Raw genomic sequence first — 20,267 nt, 5'->3', positions numbered from 1 at the left:
CTTATCGTTGCTGCTCAACACTTAAAAACACAGTTGGGTTTAGAGTAGCAGAGATACAGTGAAGATCACCGGCCTCTGGGGCTATAAAAGCTACAAAGCTACACTAAGCACAGCCACTTTAACACGGACTTTACAGGAATGTGCTGAGACAGAATAAACTATGAGTCAACTATTCAAGGCTCGACACTAACGCTTGCCCGCGTACCACTGACAGATTAAAGTTAAAGTGTGGCAACATATCATTACCCCTAACTTACCAGAGATGGCAAGTCTAAAGAAAATTAACTTATTTATAGCTTTATAGGGAGTAGGGCTGGGCGGTATGACCAATAATGTATATCACAGTACTTTTTGAACTTCTAACAGTTTCACGGTATATGATGGTATTTTTTTTTCATACATAATCAGGTGTTTACAGCATTTTCTACTGGTTGAGAGAGGAATTACTGCAGTAGATTAACTTAGGATGGTTTATTTTACTGTCATGATGAGTGAATATTGTAGAATAATTCCAAACTTAGTAGTAATACAAGTTTGCATCAGCAGCCCAATGGCCCTTTGCCGTGCTAGCTTAGCTTTAGCATTAGCTTGATTTCTAGCATACTCAGTGGTGTGGTGGTTTCTTATGGTGAATAAGGTAGCGTTTTGTTTGCAGCTCCACCAGGACTTATTTCCGCGTTATTCTTTGCTCTCCTTTTTCGTGTATTACTGTCAAACTGCCGACGTGCTAAGCTAACCATGCCGCCGTGTCCGTGAGTGTTGTTCTCCTGTAGCAGAGGCATGCGCACGCAGGCACACACAGCTTCAGAGCTTTCAATTGTGTCTTTCTGATCAATTTACGCGTATGATTTACACCACAACTAACACCAGAGCGCTACTGTTTACCTTCCTATTTAGAAGTGCAACGTTGAAAAGGGTCCGGTCTGAAACGCGGCGCAGTGTAGCATTCCGAAAAGTTATCAGTAATCAAATACCGCCATACCGGTGTCTTATATTGGTGATATGAAAATGAAATGAACTGAATTGAATCAATCTAAATCTTTTTTTTTTTTTTTAAACATCACACAATACTCTGGTAGATTTGTGCCATTCCACCTCTGCTGCAGTTCATTATTCAAGCATATTGCATTGAGCAGGAAAGCCCACATATTTAACATTGATAAAAAAAAAAAAAAAACACACTTTTATGTACCAACTAACAGTAACAGTCCTTGATTGCTCTAATTATTGTTGATTAAAAGACTAATCTTAGAATTAAAATGTTGTGACTAATATTTTCTGTGCTCGTTTTAACAAACAGACAATCCCATTTGGCTTTAATCACTCACTCTGTGAACAGATGCTGGATGTGACAATCATTTAAGCCGACTAATAAATATTAATTAAGACAAGATCTACCGTTAAAATTCCTCTGCACTGATCTAACAGTAACTAGCATCAATCTCTCACAGATTAAATTAAATACTACCTACTTAAACCTGAATAAAGACTCACTTAGAAAAAAAGGTATTTTTTGTTACTGTGACCATTCATTTTTGTTTGCTTACTGGTTAAAGTTACTGGTTACTAACCCGTAGCCCCTACTGGTCCCTGTGGCTGCCCACTGCTCCTCAGGGATGGAGTTGAAACAAATTCCCTGTATGTGGTTAAATGTTTAATTAAACTCTGAATATTTTGGTTGAGGCATGACGGCGGTGTAGTGTTTAGCACTTCCGCACCACAAGAAGGTCCTAGGTTCAAACCCCAGGGTTGACACATGCTTCCCTTGCTGTGAGGAGGTTGCATGTTCTCCCCAGTCCAAAAACGTGTACGTTACCCTCAATTTCCACTGCATTCATAACTGCCGAGGTGATGCGTTTCCATTCTAATCATTAACTGTGTTCCCATTACAGTTTTTCGCAAATTAAAAACAATATTTCAAAAATATCGACAAAGTATAACTGAGCTTTGATCACGTTTCCATTGAAGGTTGCTTTGGGGAGGAGCCTGCTGCGAAATCTCATCCTGCGAGACTTTGCTGCAGGAAGATGGACGCTCAAAACCTCCTTATAGCACTCCACATCACTTTGTTGTATTATGCTAAGAATCACGCCATGTTTTCTTAGAAGTGGTCATATGACCAGGTGCGTCACGTCCCGTGGCGTGTAATTGCAGAAAAAGTGTTTCCATTGAGCTTTTGCCATACATTTCATGAAAGCGAAATTTTTTTTTACGATATTTGAGTATATTTATTCCAAAATTCAGGCATTTCCATTATGAGTTTCTATTACGCTATTTAGATTTTGTGCATTTCCAAGTGTAATGGAAACGCAGCTAATGTGTCAGTTTCCACTACTAGCGGATGTGGTGCGTTACGGCTCTGGAACGAGTCCGGCGCCTTCCGCCATACATCGTAGAACTTCTATTTTTGCCAAACACCGGAGAACAGCGCATACATTCAGCTAAGACCACTGTGTGAGACCGGAATTTGTGCACAGACAAAATGAAATACTCCGTGTTCAAGGACGATCGTATTTCCATCAATCCATTTTCCGAATCTCTTGCTCCTTTTCAGGGTCACGGGGGTCTGCTGGTGCCTATTTCCAGCTTTAGTCACGCACTAGGCAGGGGTCCACCATGGACTGGGTGACAGTGGATCATTGTTCACATATAAATATTGCACGTATCCATGGTTGAATCACAATAATCTCCACAAAAGTGGAAGATCAACAGCAGGTGTGTCAAACTCATTTTGGTTCAAGAGATAAATACGGACCAGTTCGATCACAAGTTGGCCGCAGGTTTTGAGTGGGAAAATGAACAATTTCAACAATAATAAGCCCAAGTTTGCACTTCTGGTTATAAATTAAACAAAGTACGGAAGGCATCAAAAATATCAAAGCAATAATTGCCTTTGATGTATTTATTTTTTGACAAATTTTTAGGCCAGGTTACCAAACTCAAAACGCCACTCACTTTGTTCTTCTTGTTGTGTACACTAGTTCAAATGGCTACTCCTCTGTTATTTGTGAATGCATAGGGCTGAAGATTGGTAAGTATAATCTATGGATGTGTACGCAACGACGCTCAAGCCCGATTTTTGATTTGGGGCCCAAAGAGAAAAAGAAAACAAAGTTGAAAGTCAAATTTTACCACAGTTGGTGGTACCAAATCAAAAAATTGAGTTCATTCAACAACAATTTACAACTGAATTTACGGACGGCGAAGCACGGGTACGTTCCGTTTTCAGTAAAAATTCAGTGCTAGATTGATTGGAGTCCCTAGTGGCTCATATAAAAGTGTTTCTATGACTTATTAGTGTTAGTAGAAGATCTAAAAAATGTGGTTTAACTATCCATAGTTTTGCAATAATATAAAAACATAAATGTACGTTGCCTCCGTGTGTTAAAAAAGGGCAGGGCCACTTTAAGTTTTCTGTCTTTGCTTCAACTGACGTTTTATGTTTTGATGGGATGAAACAGTGAGTAGTTAAAGCAAAATGTGATTAGAGAGATTGTGGCTTCTTTGACTAAAATCAATCATTATTGATAAATATCCAGGAGAATTAATGTACTTTCTCCAAACTCTGCATTGCTCTACAAATGTATAAATCTTCTCAGCCTCTATTTTTTATTATTATTATATGGGTGGCACATTTACTAAATGTCTAAATACACTTTGTCTCTTGTAAATAAAAACAACAGTAGTAAAAAATTGTAATAGCGTTAACAGAGTGTGACAAAGGTCAGCAGTGACTGTGTGATATCAAAGAGAATGTAATAGTGATCCCTCTAGTGTTGAAATAGTGAGCTATAAAAGGAGTTAGCTTCAAGGTAATAGGAAGGTTAATTCTGCCTGCCCTCCATGATGATCACTGATGCTTAACTTAATAGAGAGCAAATATGTGCTGCTTCATTTAACAGATGGTTCTGACTCAGAAAGGAGAGCTTTGGGTACTTGAGCAAGTGATTCAGCATTCAGATTATAATTTCATTAAGGTGAGGCTTATGAAAGAAAACCAGGGCGACTTCAAAGTTCTATTATTTTCTCATTTATGGAGTGAGTTGCACAAATGCAGTCATCACTCAAGCTCATTTAAAAAGCTGAATGTAATACGGACAGTAAAAACTCCATCTGGTTCATAGAGGATTTAATAGACTAGGGGTCTCTAAAGTCTAAACACAGTTGATGCTGGGTGTTAGAAAAGTTTCTAGAGTTAGTTTAGTTCATCTTAATCTGAAACCATTCATTTTAAAAACAGGATCATGCACCGACACTAACTTTTTGTTTTCTTCCTCTTTTTTTTGATTTGCATTTACAAATTGGCATAATAATAGCTTCACAGAAGAATGAAAAACTCAAGTTTACTGTAAAAGCAACTTATTAAACTACTATTTCTGAGACCTTAACTTATCAGAACAAACTATGGAGAATTTTGACTTTTTGCATTAGGAAATATTTACTTCATTTTTTTCCATCTTTATTTTAAGCAAATTCTATTTTAATTATGAGGTCTATGAAAAAACAATATATATATATATATATATATATATATATATATATATATATATATGCATGGCTCCTACAGGCGAATGTCAATAATCAGCTTGTTGCTAAGCAATGGAAAACAGCCCCATTTATACTACGGTTGAAACAATCAAAAAGTGTTTTATTTTGACATTGTGTGTGTTGGTATTCAATTCTGTCAGGGTTTCAAGAAAATGGGTGCATATGAAAAACAAAGCCTGGGAGTGTATTGGGTAAATATTACTGCATCATTTGAGGGAAATGTTAGAAATATCTCACCTTTCCAGCAGATTGTGTATGGCCTTGAACAGGAGGGTCCTGCACTCGTACGTAAGCCCACATTCCCAAAGTCCTTCCTCTGCCACTGAAAGACAAAGTGGGAAAAATAGCATTTGTTTAGATGTTATCATTGGATTCAATCAGCTTTAAATCTATTTATTTATTTCAAACGAACGAATAACAAAAAATTAAAAAAAAAAAAAAAGCCAATTTCAAGATAATACACATTTGACTCATTCGACAAGAAATAGGAAGAAGCCTAGGCTTGTCAAGTCCTACCCCCGTTCTTCACCATTAACAAATGTAAAATCCAGTAAAACAAACTAAATGGACGATACAAATAAATATTCCAATCGAGCTATTTAAAAAAAAACACACAAAAAAACCCAAAATGAACAGGTGCCATTAACATCTGTAAGATTTACATTCTCATTTCTGTACTTTTCAAAGATACGTATCTATTTAGTAGTTTTATTTTGTGTAAGACTTTACTTGAAGTTTTAAACATAAGGCTGACATTACGCTGTCATTATCTGTCATTAGCATGAATTTGGTGCCGTGGAGGCTGTCATTAATTGTCGTTCGCTAAATTATGACAACTTTGGAGCTATGTTGGCATTTATTGGGTTAGGTAGAGGGATCCAGTGAGGTTAGGTAGCATTAGGTAACGAACAACACTTAATGACAGCCTTCATGTCGCCTTATTCATGCTAATGACAGGTATCATGTCATAATAATGACAGCGTAATGTCAGTCTTATGTATAAAACTTTAAGCGTTACCATTTTTTTTTTAAACGGCATTTTTATATTCATACTTTGTTTAATCGTTTCATCAGGATTGTTCCACAAAATCACTCCACTGTAGGTTAAAGTGCTCACAGTGAAAGCAAAACACCTTTACAATGACATCACATGTAGCATTATTAACTTATTGTTTTAGAAAACTATCTGAAACCACTTTGTGTGCTGGAAAAAGATGCTGGACCATGTGCATTTGTGCATAGGTGTGTGCACGTGAGAGTGCACGCAGGTTCCCTGACTGTACAGCTGTCACATTGGCTGCGACGACAGTCCAGTCAAACACTGCACAGTTGTCAGCTTGTGTTAGCCGCTACGTTAGCGTGCGACTGTATAAGCTGACACACGCGTGGCTGTGTTCAGGTTCTTACATGCATGCACAGGCTTTAGCTTGACACACTTTTTTCCACTTTGAAATTCAAGTGTCTGAAAACAACAAAAAATGTGTTGAAGTCAACTTTGATACATGAAACACTGGTTGGGAAATGTGTCAAACATGTTGTGAACAATGCTGCTGCTACTGCCTGAGTTCTTCACACACACACACACACACACACACACACACACACACACACACACACACACACACACACACACACACACACACACACACACACACACACACACACACACACACACACACACACACACACACACACACACACACACACACACACACACACACACACACACACACACACCTCCCTGTTTCCCCTCCCTCCCACCCACCCAAACTTAGCCTGGCACCAACCCCCAATGCCTTCCTTCCTCCCCAAAATAAGAAGCACTCCAGTGAGAAAGGCACACGCACCGCGGCCAGTTAACAGTGTTTGTCTTTGTTCTTTGCCGTATACCTGCAGGGCTGCTGGAGGAGCTGGAGGATTGTGAGTGGGTGCCGTGTTTGCTTATGGGGTGGTGGCAAACAAACCAAGCATCACACAAATACACAAGAAATAGACACGGGGGGATACAGAGGCAAATCGCCTGGGGGATGGGTGACACAAACCTCACTGGAGGCTTCGCCCCACCCCCTTTTTTCTTTTATTTTATTTTATTTTTTTTAGCTTTTTATCTCCAGTCTGATGATTTGTTTTCTTCTTCTCCTTTTACTGTTGCTTTGTTGATATTTCCCTCTTGTTTTCTTCTTCTTCATACCAGAGTGAATGAAATTTCCTTACTCGCCAGAATTACCCCGTAACCATGGAAACGCTGGCGGTGAGAACATGGCGCCCTGGCATTCAATTTCAACACTGGTCCCTCCCGCCCCTCTCCCTCCTTTTTCCTTTTCCTCCTCCTTCTTCTTCTTCTTCTTCTTCTTCTTCTGTTCCCCTCCACCTCTACTCCCCCTTTCCCCCCACCCCCCTTCTTCTCCCCCTTCCACCCACCCTTCATTTACTCCTGCTCCAGGGCTCAGACAGGAAGCGAGCTTGAGCCCTGCTCCTCCACAGACGGGAGAGAGATAGAGCTCCATGAGCAGAATGCCAAGTCTCCAGAAAAATCCAGCTCATTAGCACTCACTGTGTCAGTATCTCCTCCTCTTTCTCCTGAAACTTTTATTCTCCCTCTCTCTCTTTTTTTTTTTTTCTTCACATTTACTCTTTGCTCATGACCAACAGCACCCCAGCACACTCCTTCTGACCCCCCATTACTCCCCCTGGATTCTCTCAACAACTCCTTAACCTCAACCTTACACCACTTCCAACCAAAAGTCAATACAACCTCACAATGAACCCCTAAGGAAGGGGTTCCCAAATTTTTTGGGTCGTGGCTCCATTTTAAAATCACACATTTCTGGCATGCCCAAAGCCTTTTTTTCCCTTCTAAAATTAATTTTAGATCATGTTTGTTATACTGTGTTACAAACACAGAGTATATATATATATTTATATTATATTACATTATTTATTCTCTATATTATGTATTGCATTTTCTTTATATATATATACAATTTATTATATTATTTTGTTTATTTTTTATATTATATTTATTATATTTCAGTTTTATATTTGAGAAAGTGAAAATACGTATCTACCTCTTTTCCTTCTAGAATAAGTTTTTGAGCATGTTATACTTTTTTATATTATAAATATTAATTAAAAAATATATTATTATTATATATATATAAAATTTATTATATTATTTTGTTTATTATTTTTTATATTATATATTATATTTTAGATTTATACTTAAGTGAAAATATCTATACCTTTCATTTCCTTCTAGATTAAGTTTTTGATCATGTTTGTTATACTGTACTTTACAAACAGAGCATATATTTGTTTATATTATAGTATTATATATAGTGCTAGATACATTTTTTATTATATATAAATTTTGTTTCTAATTTTTCATATTATATGTTATTATATTTTAGATTTATATTTGAAAAAATGGAAAATATTGAACACAGTTTAAGATTGCGTGTTATAATAATTTTGAAAAGAAATATTAAAAAAATACTGAATCGATAACTTTTTTTTATCAATTTGTCGACGTTTCAGGCGACCCCATTTAAATAAACGAGTCCACATGGGGTCATGACCCCAACGTTATAATAATGATAACAATGCATTTTATTTAAGGTGCCTTTCATCGCAAAATCAAATATAAGAACAAGATGAAAAGACACAAAGAACAATAAAATATACAAATAAAATAAGGTGGACAATGATGGAAGAACAGTTGACCTAAAACTTTGAATTTAAAACCCTGACGTCTCCTTTAGGGCAGTTTTTTTTTTACTCTTTCAAATTGTGTAAGTGATTTTGGAGAACTAAAAAAAAAAGGTACACCGTGTGCGCAACATTACATTCTCAACATTACAGCAGAGTCATTTAAGTACACATGCAATCCACATTAGATGCTTGTATCCAACAGCTCACTTCACCATATTAACACACAATGTGTGACAAATCACTGCAGCAAGAAAACAAGGCCCGGCAGCATCCACACCAGCACGACAGACGCACACACACACACACACACGCACACGCACACGCAGCGTCGTAAATACAGCATACAGGAGAGGGGATCAAACAATAAACCGATGTATTAAAGAAGTGATTTCAAAAGAGGACATATATTTGAAGAAAACACCATGAACCTGTCATTCCACCTACAGCCAGCCAGTAACCCTGGCGTTTTGGGTTTTTACTGCCTGTTAATCAGGGGAAGAACACAGACTGGCCTGAGGGAAAAAGTGCACAGTAGACACTAAACGCACAGCTAAGTGCAATAGTGGCTTCACAGCGTCATGATCCATCATTCATCACAGCCTCAGCTATGGAGAACTGCATTAGAACCCTCAAACATCCACAAGGAAGTGGATGTTATCAGCCTTTTATATTACGTTAGATTACAAGAAAGGCTCATGTTTTTGTTCTATTAACTTTTACTGATCAGTACTTTGTTTCAGTGCTATTTTAGGCACATTTACGAAAAAGCTTTAATACTCACACGGAGTCAAGTATTATAATAGACATGGTGTTAAAATGAAACTGATATTAGAATTGAACTTAATTGACCTGAAGGTTTTTATTTAGACACATTAAAAATAAGCAGCAGAAAGCACTGCTGAAAGACTTGATTTTCTGTGCAAATTGTTTTTTGTTTTCTTAAAAAATAGGTTTTATACCTATAATAAATTCTACACTGTTTTTAAAGTTTGTCTAAAGCACATGTGTCAAACTCGAGGCCCGGGGGCCAACTCTGGCCCTTTAGAGCATCCTATTTGGCCCGCAGCAGAATGTCAACATGACAGAAAAAACAATAATTGTTGTGTAAAATAACTGAATTCAGTTGCACTCATACAAAAAATACAATAGATAGGATTTTAAAACTGAAACCGATATTAGAAATGAACTTCATTGAAAAATTAAAAGAAAAAAGCAGCAGAAAGTACTGCTGAGTGAGCAAATTGGTATTGAGTTTTTAATATTTTCCGTCGTTATAAGACTTTAGTTTTTGTTTAGTTTTTTTTAAATAAAGAAAAAAAATCTCCACTGTTTTTAAAGTTTGTCTGAAGCACATGTGTTAAACTCGGGACCCGGGGGCCAACTCTGGCCCTTTAGAGCATCCTATTTGGCCCGCAGCAGAACGTGAACAAACAATTCAGTTGTAGATTTCTGTCCCTCTAAATTAAAAAAAAAAAAATCAATCCAACTTCCCATTATATGCAGCGGCGTGCAGTTTTTGCTATGCTTATTACATGATAAACACATTTTTAATGGCAAATTGTGGAAGGAAGCCTGAATTTTTTTTAAAATCCTTTCGCACTAACATTACAAAAAAAATTTACAAAAATCCTACATGTGGAAAAGGCTGTGAAATTACAACAAAAAAAGACGAAACATTGTCAAATTGACAACAAAGACACATACAGCAAATAATACAGTGATTAAACAAACAACTTGATTCTATTCAATCAGTCAATGCTGGAATTGATTGTCTTAAATTAAAGTTGACTTAATGTCAAGTCTGAATTTTTTCTTTTTTACATTTTCTACAATTCAAATATTCCAATTTAACTTGAATTAGATTTCACTAGAAAAAAAAGTGTTGCTTTATTTACACAGTAAATCAGTGGATCTAATAGACCAATAGCAGTGGATAATGAATATGCATGTGCTCGCTTCTAATGTATACGCGTGTGTGAATAGCGAGTCCCAAAGTGCTTTTAAACATGCAAGCATTGCGTGTATGTTTTTGTGCGTACCTTGAAGTATCATCCATACAAATGCATATTTATTTCACACAACCCATCCTAAGACACCCCCCCACCCACCCTCACTTTGTGCGCCACAATACAAACAAGCAGTGATGGAACTGGGTCGCCACTACCGCTCATTCTCTGCACTTCCACCTTTTCTTCCTGAATGTTTTCCTTCATCTGCGTCTAACCCTGACTCACCAGCTCTCTATGCTTGTCGCTTTCTTTTAATTTCATGTCTTTTTCAATTGTGTTGGTCTCACGACTGACCGCCACAGCCCAGTCCAGTGTTAACAAACAGAAACGATGGTATTGATCTGTGGGACGAGAAGGTCCCACAGATTTCTCCCCCGCCCCTCATGTCCACACCTTTTTTTCCTTCTTTCCCCTTCTCTCTTTTTCTGCTCATTTGGTCTTGGATCAATAGCAGCAGCAGTCTTGGTGTCCGGTCGTGTCCCTGCAGTGTGCAGCATAGGAACTCTCACTGGGAAACCAGTGTGTGATTTCACATAAACCCACTACCACTTTACTAATTAGCTTTGGCTTTGCTGTGTGCGTGCTTACTGCGTGTGTTTCTACCTACTTTTGTGTGTGTCAGCCTATAAATTGTGTGCAAAGCAATACAGATTAGTGTGCATATCGTGTTGCAGTAAAATAGTACCTGCAGTACTTGTACATATGTATATATCCATCCGTTATCCATTATATCTATTATTATTATTATTGTAGTGTTTCTGGTTTGTTTTTCCACATCATCCACAAAGTGAAATTCCTTGTATTGTTTTTATTCTTTAGTTGGTGAATAAAACTGATTCTGATTCTAAAAACAAGGTAGTCAAAAGTAAAGGAACAATCTTATATCCACCTTTTAATTGTAGCTTACACATGATTTTAAATTACACTTTTATTTTGACACTGACATTTTTATTATTATTATTATTATTATTTATTTTCTTTCCTCAATTAATAGGTCGGGCTATGATATGTAACTGATGCACACTGTAATTAAGGTAATATTTTCCAACCCCTTTTTAGTATTTTAGTGAACTTTCTGAAAAATCAAAAATTTGTATTTTACTGTTAAATGTTTATATTCTTGAAGAAAAGGCAAAAAAAATACCTTGACTAACTTAAAAAACAGTTGAAATAAAGTCCATTTTATACAATATGTATAAATCAAGAAATTGATTTGGACAAATTCATGCACTTAATCTTGAAAAAAAAATTAAATATTTTGCGTGTTTTGAAAGTCTAAATTACTCAATAAAATTGTAAGAAATATCTAATACATTTTTTATGGAATTTTAGAAAACACTGAATTTGGAATAATAAAAAAAATGATTGGAATTTAAAAAGTAAATAAAATGGATATCATAGGGCTTTGATTGCTCACACTATAACTAGAAAGTAGCCGGTCTTTAACCTGATCCGAGGCGCTGTCTGCCAACAGGCATCAGGTCGCTCAGGGCTCCAAGCCAGGAGGGGGCCCAAGAGGGCCGACAATGTTTACACTAGTGCTAACACGCCACGGAATTACACCATCAGCCCCGAGCGAGCCAACATACTGTAGGTCTCAGCCTCAAGACACCTTAGTCATTAAATACTAAATATTATCTGCTTTTTTGGATGAATTTTTGTAATTGTCAGGATGTTTTTTATGTTGTGCTGTTTTATTTCATGAAGTTATAATGTGTAATTTAATTGCGTTATTGACTAAAAGAGTGTTTAGTTGCAAAAAGTGTTTCATTGTAAAAAAAAAAAAAAAAAAGTGTGTATTTTAGCTTTTATTCAGCTTTTTAAAACAGTTTATACAATAATCAAATAAAATAGACAAAATTGATTACCTTCCTGATTGGATGTCCACTGTGTGACCACATTGCGGTATAATGAATATACGGTGTGTGTATATATATATATACACACACACCGTATATTCTAGAAGCCATCCACACAACATCGGTAACAGAAGTAACAAACTGTATAAAGGGACTTTGTTGAAAGAAATGAACACATGAGAAAAAAAACAATGAGTCCAACCATCAGCAATGAGATTCACACTGTTGGAACACTTTTAACCTCATCCAGCTTCAGCCTCTCAACAATATTCAACAAGTTCAAATCTACATTTAAGCCCCATAAATGCTGCACCAATCAATACGCTTGTTTTCCAAAGACTCAATGTCTCCTAGTACTGTAACTTAAGAAATGTAATAAATTATAAACACACATTTTGATGTTACTTTGGCCTTTAAGTGTAGACACACCCTAAAACCACTAATATATGATTAGGTATGACGTAATGTAGTTTATTGATCCTAGCCATTTTAGTCTAAGTATTTAAATTAAGAGTTTTAAGTTGAAAAATGTCAGAGTGACTGCCCTCTATGGGTTGAACTATTGCAATTGAATTTTGCTCTTGGCTGAAATTAGATCAGTGATGTCACTAACCTCACTGTTGGCCCCGCCCCTCTCAAAAAAAAAATGGAAACCAGTTCCTCCTCTCAGCCCTCATTGACAGCTGTCCACGACCCACCCAGTACAGGTCTGCGACCCACCAGTTGAGAATCGCTGCACTACAGTATGGATTAATAAAATTTGACCTCCCTTTATTTTAAGTGTAAGAAAGGAGAGAATCTGCTAATTCTGGCACTCGACTCCTCTAAAGCAGACAAAGTGCATCTAATCACTAAACTATCGCCAAAAACAATATATATATTTAGTGCTATTAGGATCCAAACTGAGGCCCTAAAGTTTAATGTGCAGCCCTGCTTGATCATATTGTACCTGATCAGAGAAAAAACTTCAGTCATTTTTCTGCAGAGGACATAATCATTAGATCAGTGCATCAGAGATACTGTACATCCTAAACCTGCAGAGCAGATTCCCCCCCAATCATCTGTCAGATCTTATATAAAGTATATAAATAAGGCAAACTCTAAAGAAACCCTCCTGAGAATGGTTGGTGATATTAAAGCAGATAGAAAGTAATTCCACTGCGATGTATAAAGGGAGTCGACCTCACCTCCAGGTGAACGGCGGGTGAGTGGGAGAGTGTGCAGGCTCAAACCTGTAAACGTGCTGGTGTCATGTAAAGCTCACGTTACTTTTTACGACACAACCTGAAAGTCAAACCAACACAAGTGGGAGTGATTTATGATCAGAAGAAGTAATGCTGGAAGAGGTTTAAACATGTCTACTGCCAAAAGGAAAGCCAAACATTCTCACATTTTTTTTTTATTTTTTTTTACTGGATCTGATTTATTGATTATTTTGAAAAGCATGATAGAATTTCAAATGTCTTTTCTTTTCTGTTTTTTTTTTTTAACCCAAACCATCTGCACTGATTCTCAATGTTTAAATGACTGTGTATTGAGCTTCACTGGAGTTTGCCGTCGGTGCCGTTAGTAAAACATTCAGATGGTACTGAGACACTTTTATGCAGGTGGATTATTCATGCAATAAATAAACAAAAACAACACAGCAAAGAAAAGCCCATCATCCACTAAAAAAAACTTTTACTGTTGGTCGGGACGTGCAGAAAACAACTCCGCTAACAGGTGCAATATATACCGTAAAACAGCTCTCTCCATTCAACATGACGGGCACTTTTACTCATGACTGTGCATTAATAAACCACTGACTGGTTTCAAACTCACTGCATTTTGTGACTCTTTTCAAAATGTGCAGTTTTGTTCAAGGAAAATTGATAATAGTCCTAATGTGAATGTGCTTCATCTTTTTTTTTTGTCCTAAAATGAATGAATTTTGACATTTCTGTTCCCTGTAGGCGTGTTTCATTTCACAGTTAGTTACAGCAGTGGTTCTCAACCTTTTCAGCCTGCGACCCCCAAAATAAAGGTTCCATAGACCAGGGACCCCCACTGTGGCTAAAGGTGGTTGAACACAAACATGAACATTGAAGAACAGTCATGTTGAGACAGGACCATCTATAAGGAGGAATAAAGGGGGAGCTTTTTGGGGCCCATCCTTATTTATTCATATAAGTAAGTGTATTATTATTATCACCCTAGTAAATAGTCATCTTAGAGATGTAAATCCTTGTTTTAATCAGAGGTAAAATGGGTTAAAAGTGACCACGAATGGTGTAAAAAAAATGGTGAAATGGGATTTTAAAAACCACAGAAATTAGTCAAAAGTTGCGAATTAGAGTGGCCAAAAACGGACAGAAAAAGTGGTGAAAAGGGTTTAAACTGTATATTGGCTTAAAAGTGGCAGAAATGGGGGAAGGGGGGTTGGGATAATGTCATTTGAAAAGTAGTAACAATTAGTTTAAACTGTCAAATAATGGGCATGCAACTTTGTGAATGTGGTTAAATTGGCAAAAATAAGCATCAAATATGGTGAAAAGAGGTTCAAAGTGACAATATCGGGTCAACATATGCAACATTGGGTGGGATAAGTGGTTGAAATGGTTTATAAGTGTTGAAAATGTCTTGAAAGCGAAAAAAATTTGCAGAAAAAGGCATTTAAATTTGATTTAGTGGTATAAATGGGAGCAATGTAGCAAAAATGCATTAAAAGGAGCAAAAATAGAGTGAGAAAAAGTGATGAAAATAGGTTAAAATATGGAAAGTTTAGTGTAGTTGTAATAGGGTAAAAATACGCAAAATTTGAATTTAGCTGTGGTTGATGGTTCAGGATCATGCATGATACAGTTTTTTATACTTTAAACACCCACAGATTTTATAATCTTCTTACATTATAATAAAAGGTGATTTTACATCTATAAACAATCAGGAAATTGCTCTTGTGTCATGTGTGTTTCTTTGAGCATCCTTCATCCCACACAGTCCCTCCATCCGACCGTCTCGAAAACACGACACAGCACTTACAGTGTCTGGCACGGCCCGAATTTAGTGTGCTGTAAACTAGAAAAGGGGTTGTGGGCTTTTGAATTTATCAGATTACAAATTTTTACAACCTTTAAACTGCAGACACAATAAATTCTTTTCTCTTTTCTTTTTTTTCTCCAGCTTGGAGCAGGTTGGATTTACGACTTCTGGTCAATGCCATGAATGTTGGCAGCGAGGCTTTCAAATCCTTCAACGAGTCACTTGGCCAAGGATGTTTGTGAGTTAACGTGTAGAGCACATATTGTATCCATCCAGTAAAATGTTTCGGCATTAAAATTCATGAGTGCTTATTAGGGCTGGGCGATATGGACCAAAACTCCTATCTTGATATTTTTTTTTCGCAAAACATATGATGTAAATTTAGATAATTTTAATTCAAATAAAGTTTTACAAGAAAGACAATTCAGGGTTGAATGTGCTGATACAAAATGCCACACAGGCTAAAATAACTTCACGGCGCTTTAAGATTGGTAATAAAGAATAACGTGGGCGTGAATCACAAACATGGGAAACTCGTGGCTCCATGAAGCAAATGCATAAAATGACAGCAAAAAATGCACAACATTACCACAAAAACACAAATTAACAGAGAAATACACAAATGAAAAACACAAATACTTAACAGAACAAAATACACAAAAGGTGGAGGAAAAAAAATGCACAATGGCAAAACAAAAATACATACAAGAACAACAAAATATATATTTTTTAAAAACTACAAAAAAAAATAGACAAAAGAACAGCAAAAAAATTCATAAAATAGACAAAAAGTAAAACAAAATGCACAACGGGACAACAAAAATACATAAAAGAACAAAAATAAACAAAATGACAACAAAAGACACAAAAGGAGAAAAAAATGCACAATGGGACAACAAAAAGAACAACATACATACCAAAAAATACACAAAACGACTCAGAACGACGTCCAAAATTACCGAAAAATAGAAAACTCGATATCTCTCTATAAAAGCAAGGAAAATCTGTTAGTCTCTGCGTGTGCGTGTGTGTGTGTGTGTGTGTGTGTGTGTGTGTGTGTGTGTGTGTGTGTGTGTGCGCGCGCGCGCGCTGTTCCTCAAATATCTCTGCGGACTGACCAGAGAGTTTCAACATGGCTGCTGCTTGGGTGTGCAACGTCAGATTAGCTTGGACGCCCCACCCCCTCCTCCTGAGTCGACGGACTCAGTGATGTCATCAGTCCTACCTCTACAGTGATGATGTCATCAGTCCTACCTCTTCAGTGATGATGTCATCAGTCCTACCTCTACAGTGATGATGTCATCAGTCCTACCTCTACAGTGATGATGTCATCAGTCCTACCTCTACAGTGATGATGTCATCAGTCCTACCTCTACAGTGATAACGTCCCACCTTCAAACACAACCTCATTTGGCCACCCATGAAAAAGCTACTAACCCTCCCACTTTTCTATCGCAATACATACTTCCTACGGGCACTGCACTAGTATCTTAAATGTTAATATATCGCCCAGCCCTAGTGCTTTTTTACATGTCTGCTGACAAGATGAATGCACGTGTGGCAGGCACTGAGACCCAGAAGGTCCAGAAATGGAGAGAATGAAGGGCAGCAGTGACAACATCGAAGAGGAGGAGGAGGAGGGGGAGGAGGGGGAGGGGATGGGGGGAGGTGAGGGGGAAATCTGGAATCAATTAGCCAGTGAGCTGCAGTTGCTCACATAGTTATGGGGGTGAGTCAGGCAAATAGGCAGGAGATTTGTTCCATGAGCCTATATGTGTATTTATAAAAACAAGTTTTTTTCCCCGATGTTGCCAAAAGTAACCAATCATACCTTAAAAATGCTCATTTATGTACGTTTCTCTGTGCATTTTTTCTTTATTATTCTTTTAATTTTTAGAGTGGTTTCTTTCTCCTGACACCAGCTTCTCAGCCAAACACAAAAGCTGCGCTCCTCCCAGGAGGAGGTCAAAGTAGAGCAGGAGAACAGGCAGCTGGCACTGACCCAGTCCTCGTCAACTTAGCCACACTCAATATCACCCCCCCCACCCCCACCCCCACCTCCACCAGTTCCTTTCTTTCCCACACTAAACTGGCGGCTCGCTCTCTTTAATGTTGCTGGTTCGGGCATTGGGGGATTTTTACCAGACTTGGTTTTGTAGAACAAGTGCTGTGAGCCACATGTCGATAAAAAAAAAAAACAGGATGCATTGAACTAGTCAAGGTCCAGCTTTTATTTATGTAGATCGTAAACATGCATTTCTCGTCTATCCTCACTAGTTCTCCTGAATAGAATCAAAGCGAGTCTTTTTCTAAAGTTAAGGAACAACATTGCGGTCGCTTGTTAAGTGAAGGCCACAGACACACAATGACTAAAAGCCACACGCGCTCATAAGAGTAATTAAGAGACTCAAAGTAGGCCGCCATTCATGTTAGAGAACCCCATGCTAATCAGGGAGAACATGCAAACTGCTTCAAAAGATCACTTCAGTCCTCAAGATAAAGTATGGAGACCCAGACATGAAATGGTAAAGAAAAAAGAAAAAAATTGCTATGACGTGCACAAAAATGATACCATATGCTTCCATCAGAGAAGCTGTACCTCACAAAGTATGAATTAAAAAAAAAGAAAATGTGGAATATGAGAAATTTGTTTATAATAAATATGTTTTAAAAAATGAATGTTTTTCTGATGCAATGGTTTTTACATTTTTTTATGTTACTAGTGAAAAACTAATAAACAATAAATGATTATAAGACACAGAGAAAACAAGAGCTACAATGGCCTCATGTAAAGAAAATGTGTTTTACATGCAGTTATGGGCCAATGAAAATATTTCTTTAAAAAGTAGTTTTTCGGATTTAAAGACTGTCACCAAAGAACCAATGCACATATGTGACTAATCATTATGGATGTGAACAGTCTATGTACATAATAGGGATGTCCCGATACAAATTTTTCATTTTCGATATGATACCGATATTGCAGCCCATACATACTTTTTTTTTCTCTTTCTTTCTCTCTCTTTTCTTTAATAAAAAAAAAAAATAACTTATTTTGTAGTTTGGAATGTTAGAAAAGGCTTGAACAATAGTCAGCAGTCAACAGTAGGGATGAGAAAAACTGGCCCATTTATTATTAACCAATTGGTTACATAAATTATAACCTTCAACATAATATCTACAGTATTCTACAATTGAATAAAATAAAAAAAACTTAAGACAAAAAATCGGAAAATCCGGAAATTTGTTTTCAGGCTAATATTGGTCCAATATCAGTTCGGGACACCCCAGGTACAGTACATAGCTCAAATCTGATCAACCTACAGCAAGCTGAGGCATATGCTAAGTTATTTACTGACGTCCCAAACATGGTCCAACCCCAAACCCCGACAAACTTTTTCCTAATTTGGAGGAGCTGGCATGTCCACCATATAGGATGTATAGCAGATATTTTTGTATATTCTGAGAGAGTAGGTGGAGTTGTATTACTAAACCAAATTTAAGTTTCCTATGTGGTGTACAGTACTTCCTGAGATATTGGAAAATTAAAATAGAAGAAAAATAAAGACGCACGAAAATCTACTCAAACCCCACAATAGCTCCTTAACTAAATCGTCCATATCTCAAAAAGTATTAATCTGATCAAACTAAAAAAAAAATTACATTGTGCAAATTGAACAATTACGGAACAATTGGTAAAAAAAATTCAGAATTTTTTTAGACCGAAGTAGGGCTGAACGATTTTGGAAAATAATCTAATAGCGATTTTTTTTCCTCATAATTGCAATTTAATATGCGATTATTTTTTCAAGGGCCTCTTGTCATGTTTTTTTCAATGAACACAAGCAATAAATCAATCTGTTTCATAATAAACAATTTCAAATCTATTTAAATTTAAAAAATATATAAAATATAAATTTTAAAGCACAGATTACAAGAATAAAGCAAACAAATCTGTGGCTTTACCTCTTCAACATATCTAACTAACTTCTCGTTTCAACCAACAATTGGTTGAAATGACATGGAATGACCAATAATATCATTTCCAGTGGTTAGCGTGGAGTTTTTTTGCACGTTGAAAACATTGTGTTCTTATTGTATTTTTCAATGTACAATCTGTATTATGTGATGAAACAATAAAATAACACATGTACAATGAGAAAAAAAGACTATGTCACTTTGTACTTAACTACTTGACCAAAGTATCATTAGTTCAGGTATTATTATTTCCTATTTTGTGGCCACAAATTAAAACTGTGTGCACAAATAAGTGTTTCATGCTCACATATTATTAGTATTTTGTGGCCTGCGTATTTTCTTTTTTTTTTTTACCATGTCATGTCTGGGGCCACCCAAAGAGTAAACAAACAAAAAGAATACACAAAGCTTTTTAATCAACCCACCAGTGAGTCCAGTGCCGTCAACAAGCTTGTTGACTGAACAAATTAAGAGTTTGCAGAGCGTTCACTGGCTTCTACTGGTGTGTCGGCTGTAATCAGTGTGACTGGAGGGAGTGCAGCTGAAGCTCTTTCTGCCAACAGCACAAACAAGCTCTCTGTTCTCGAACAAACAACGCTGTAGTAATAATAACTGTTGGTAAATGTACTGTATGCTCGGGTTTGGTGTTTGTAATGTAACGAAGGAAAATGTGGGGGGGGGGATGTTTTTAAAATTCATTTAGTCAGCATTAATATTAGTGAGGATGCAGGAGGCATGTGCTTTTGTGATTTGTAACTTTGAGAAAAAAAAGTAATACTTATTTTTCTTCAAAAATTGACGATCATTCATTTCGATAGGGAACTTCAGAGTTTTAAGATTTAACCGCTTCAAATTTAAAATTCAGCTGTTCAGCCATCCTTCAACGGGTTTCAACCATTCACGTTTTAAAATATTCAGCTGTTTGATAGATAATGCTAGGGTAATGCTAATGCTCGATTAATGCTAATGATAGGGCAAATGCTAATGCTCGATTAATCCTAATGATAGGGCAAATGCTAATGCTAATGCTAAAAATAGGCTAAATGCTAACACCAATGCTAGACTAAATGCTAAGCAAATACTAATGCTAGGCAAATGCTAAAGTTAGGCTAATGTTAGCTAATGGTTATGCATAAGGTAAATG

The 20,267-nt window shown here is 36.8% G+C and overlaps 1 protein-coding gene across 3 annotated transcripts in view; it reads right to left on the bottom strand.

The window, feature by feature from the left end:
• Positions 1 to 20,267, bottom strand: part of LOC114473109 (mediator of RNA polymerase II transcription subunit 13-like) — a 136,518-nt gene that overhangs the window by 53,298 nt on the left and 62,953 nt on the right. For all 3 annotated transcript variants that reach the window (XM_028462507.1, XM_028462508.1, XM_028462509.1), the window contains exon 3: positions 4,786 to 4,870. In XM_028462507.1, coding sequence (XP_028318308.1) covers positions 4,786 to 4,870 — 85 coding nt within the window. The remainder of the gene's footprint in view (positions 1 to 4,785; positions 4,871 to 20,267) is intronic.

Source organism: Gouania willdenowi, chromosome 12 (genome assembly GCF_900634775.1).
Source record: "Gouania willdenowi chromosome 12, fGouWil2.1, whole genome shotgun sequence".
In the NCBI taxonomy this organism is placed as follows: domain Eukaryota; kingdom Metazoa; phylum Chordata; class Actinopteri; order Blenniiformes; family Gobiesocidae; genus Gouania; species Gouania willdenowi.
Note: the sequence above shows the minus strand (reverse complement) of the source record. Positions and strands in the feature narration are given on the sequence as shown.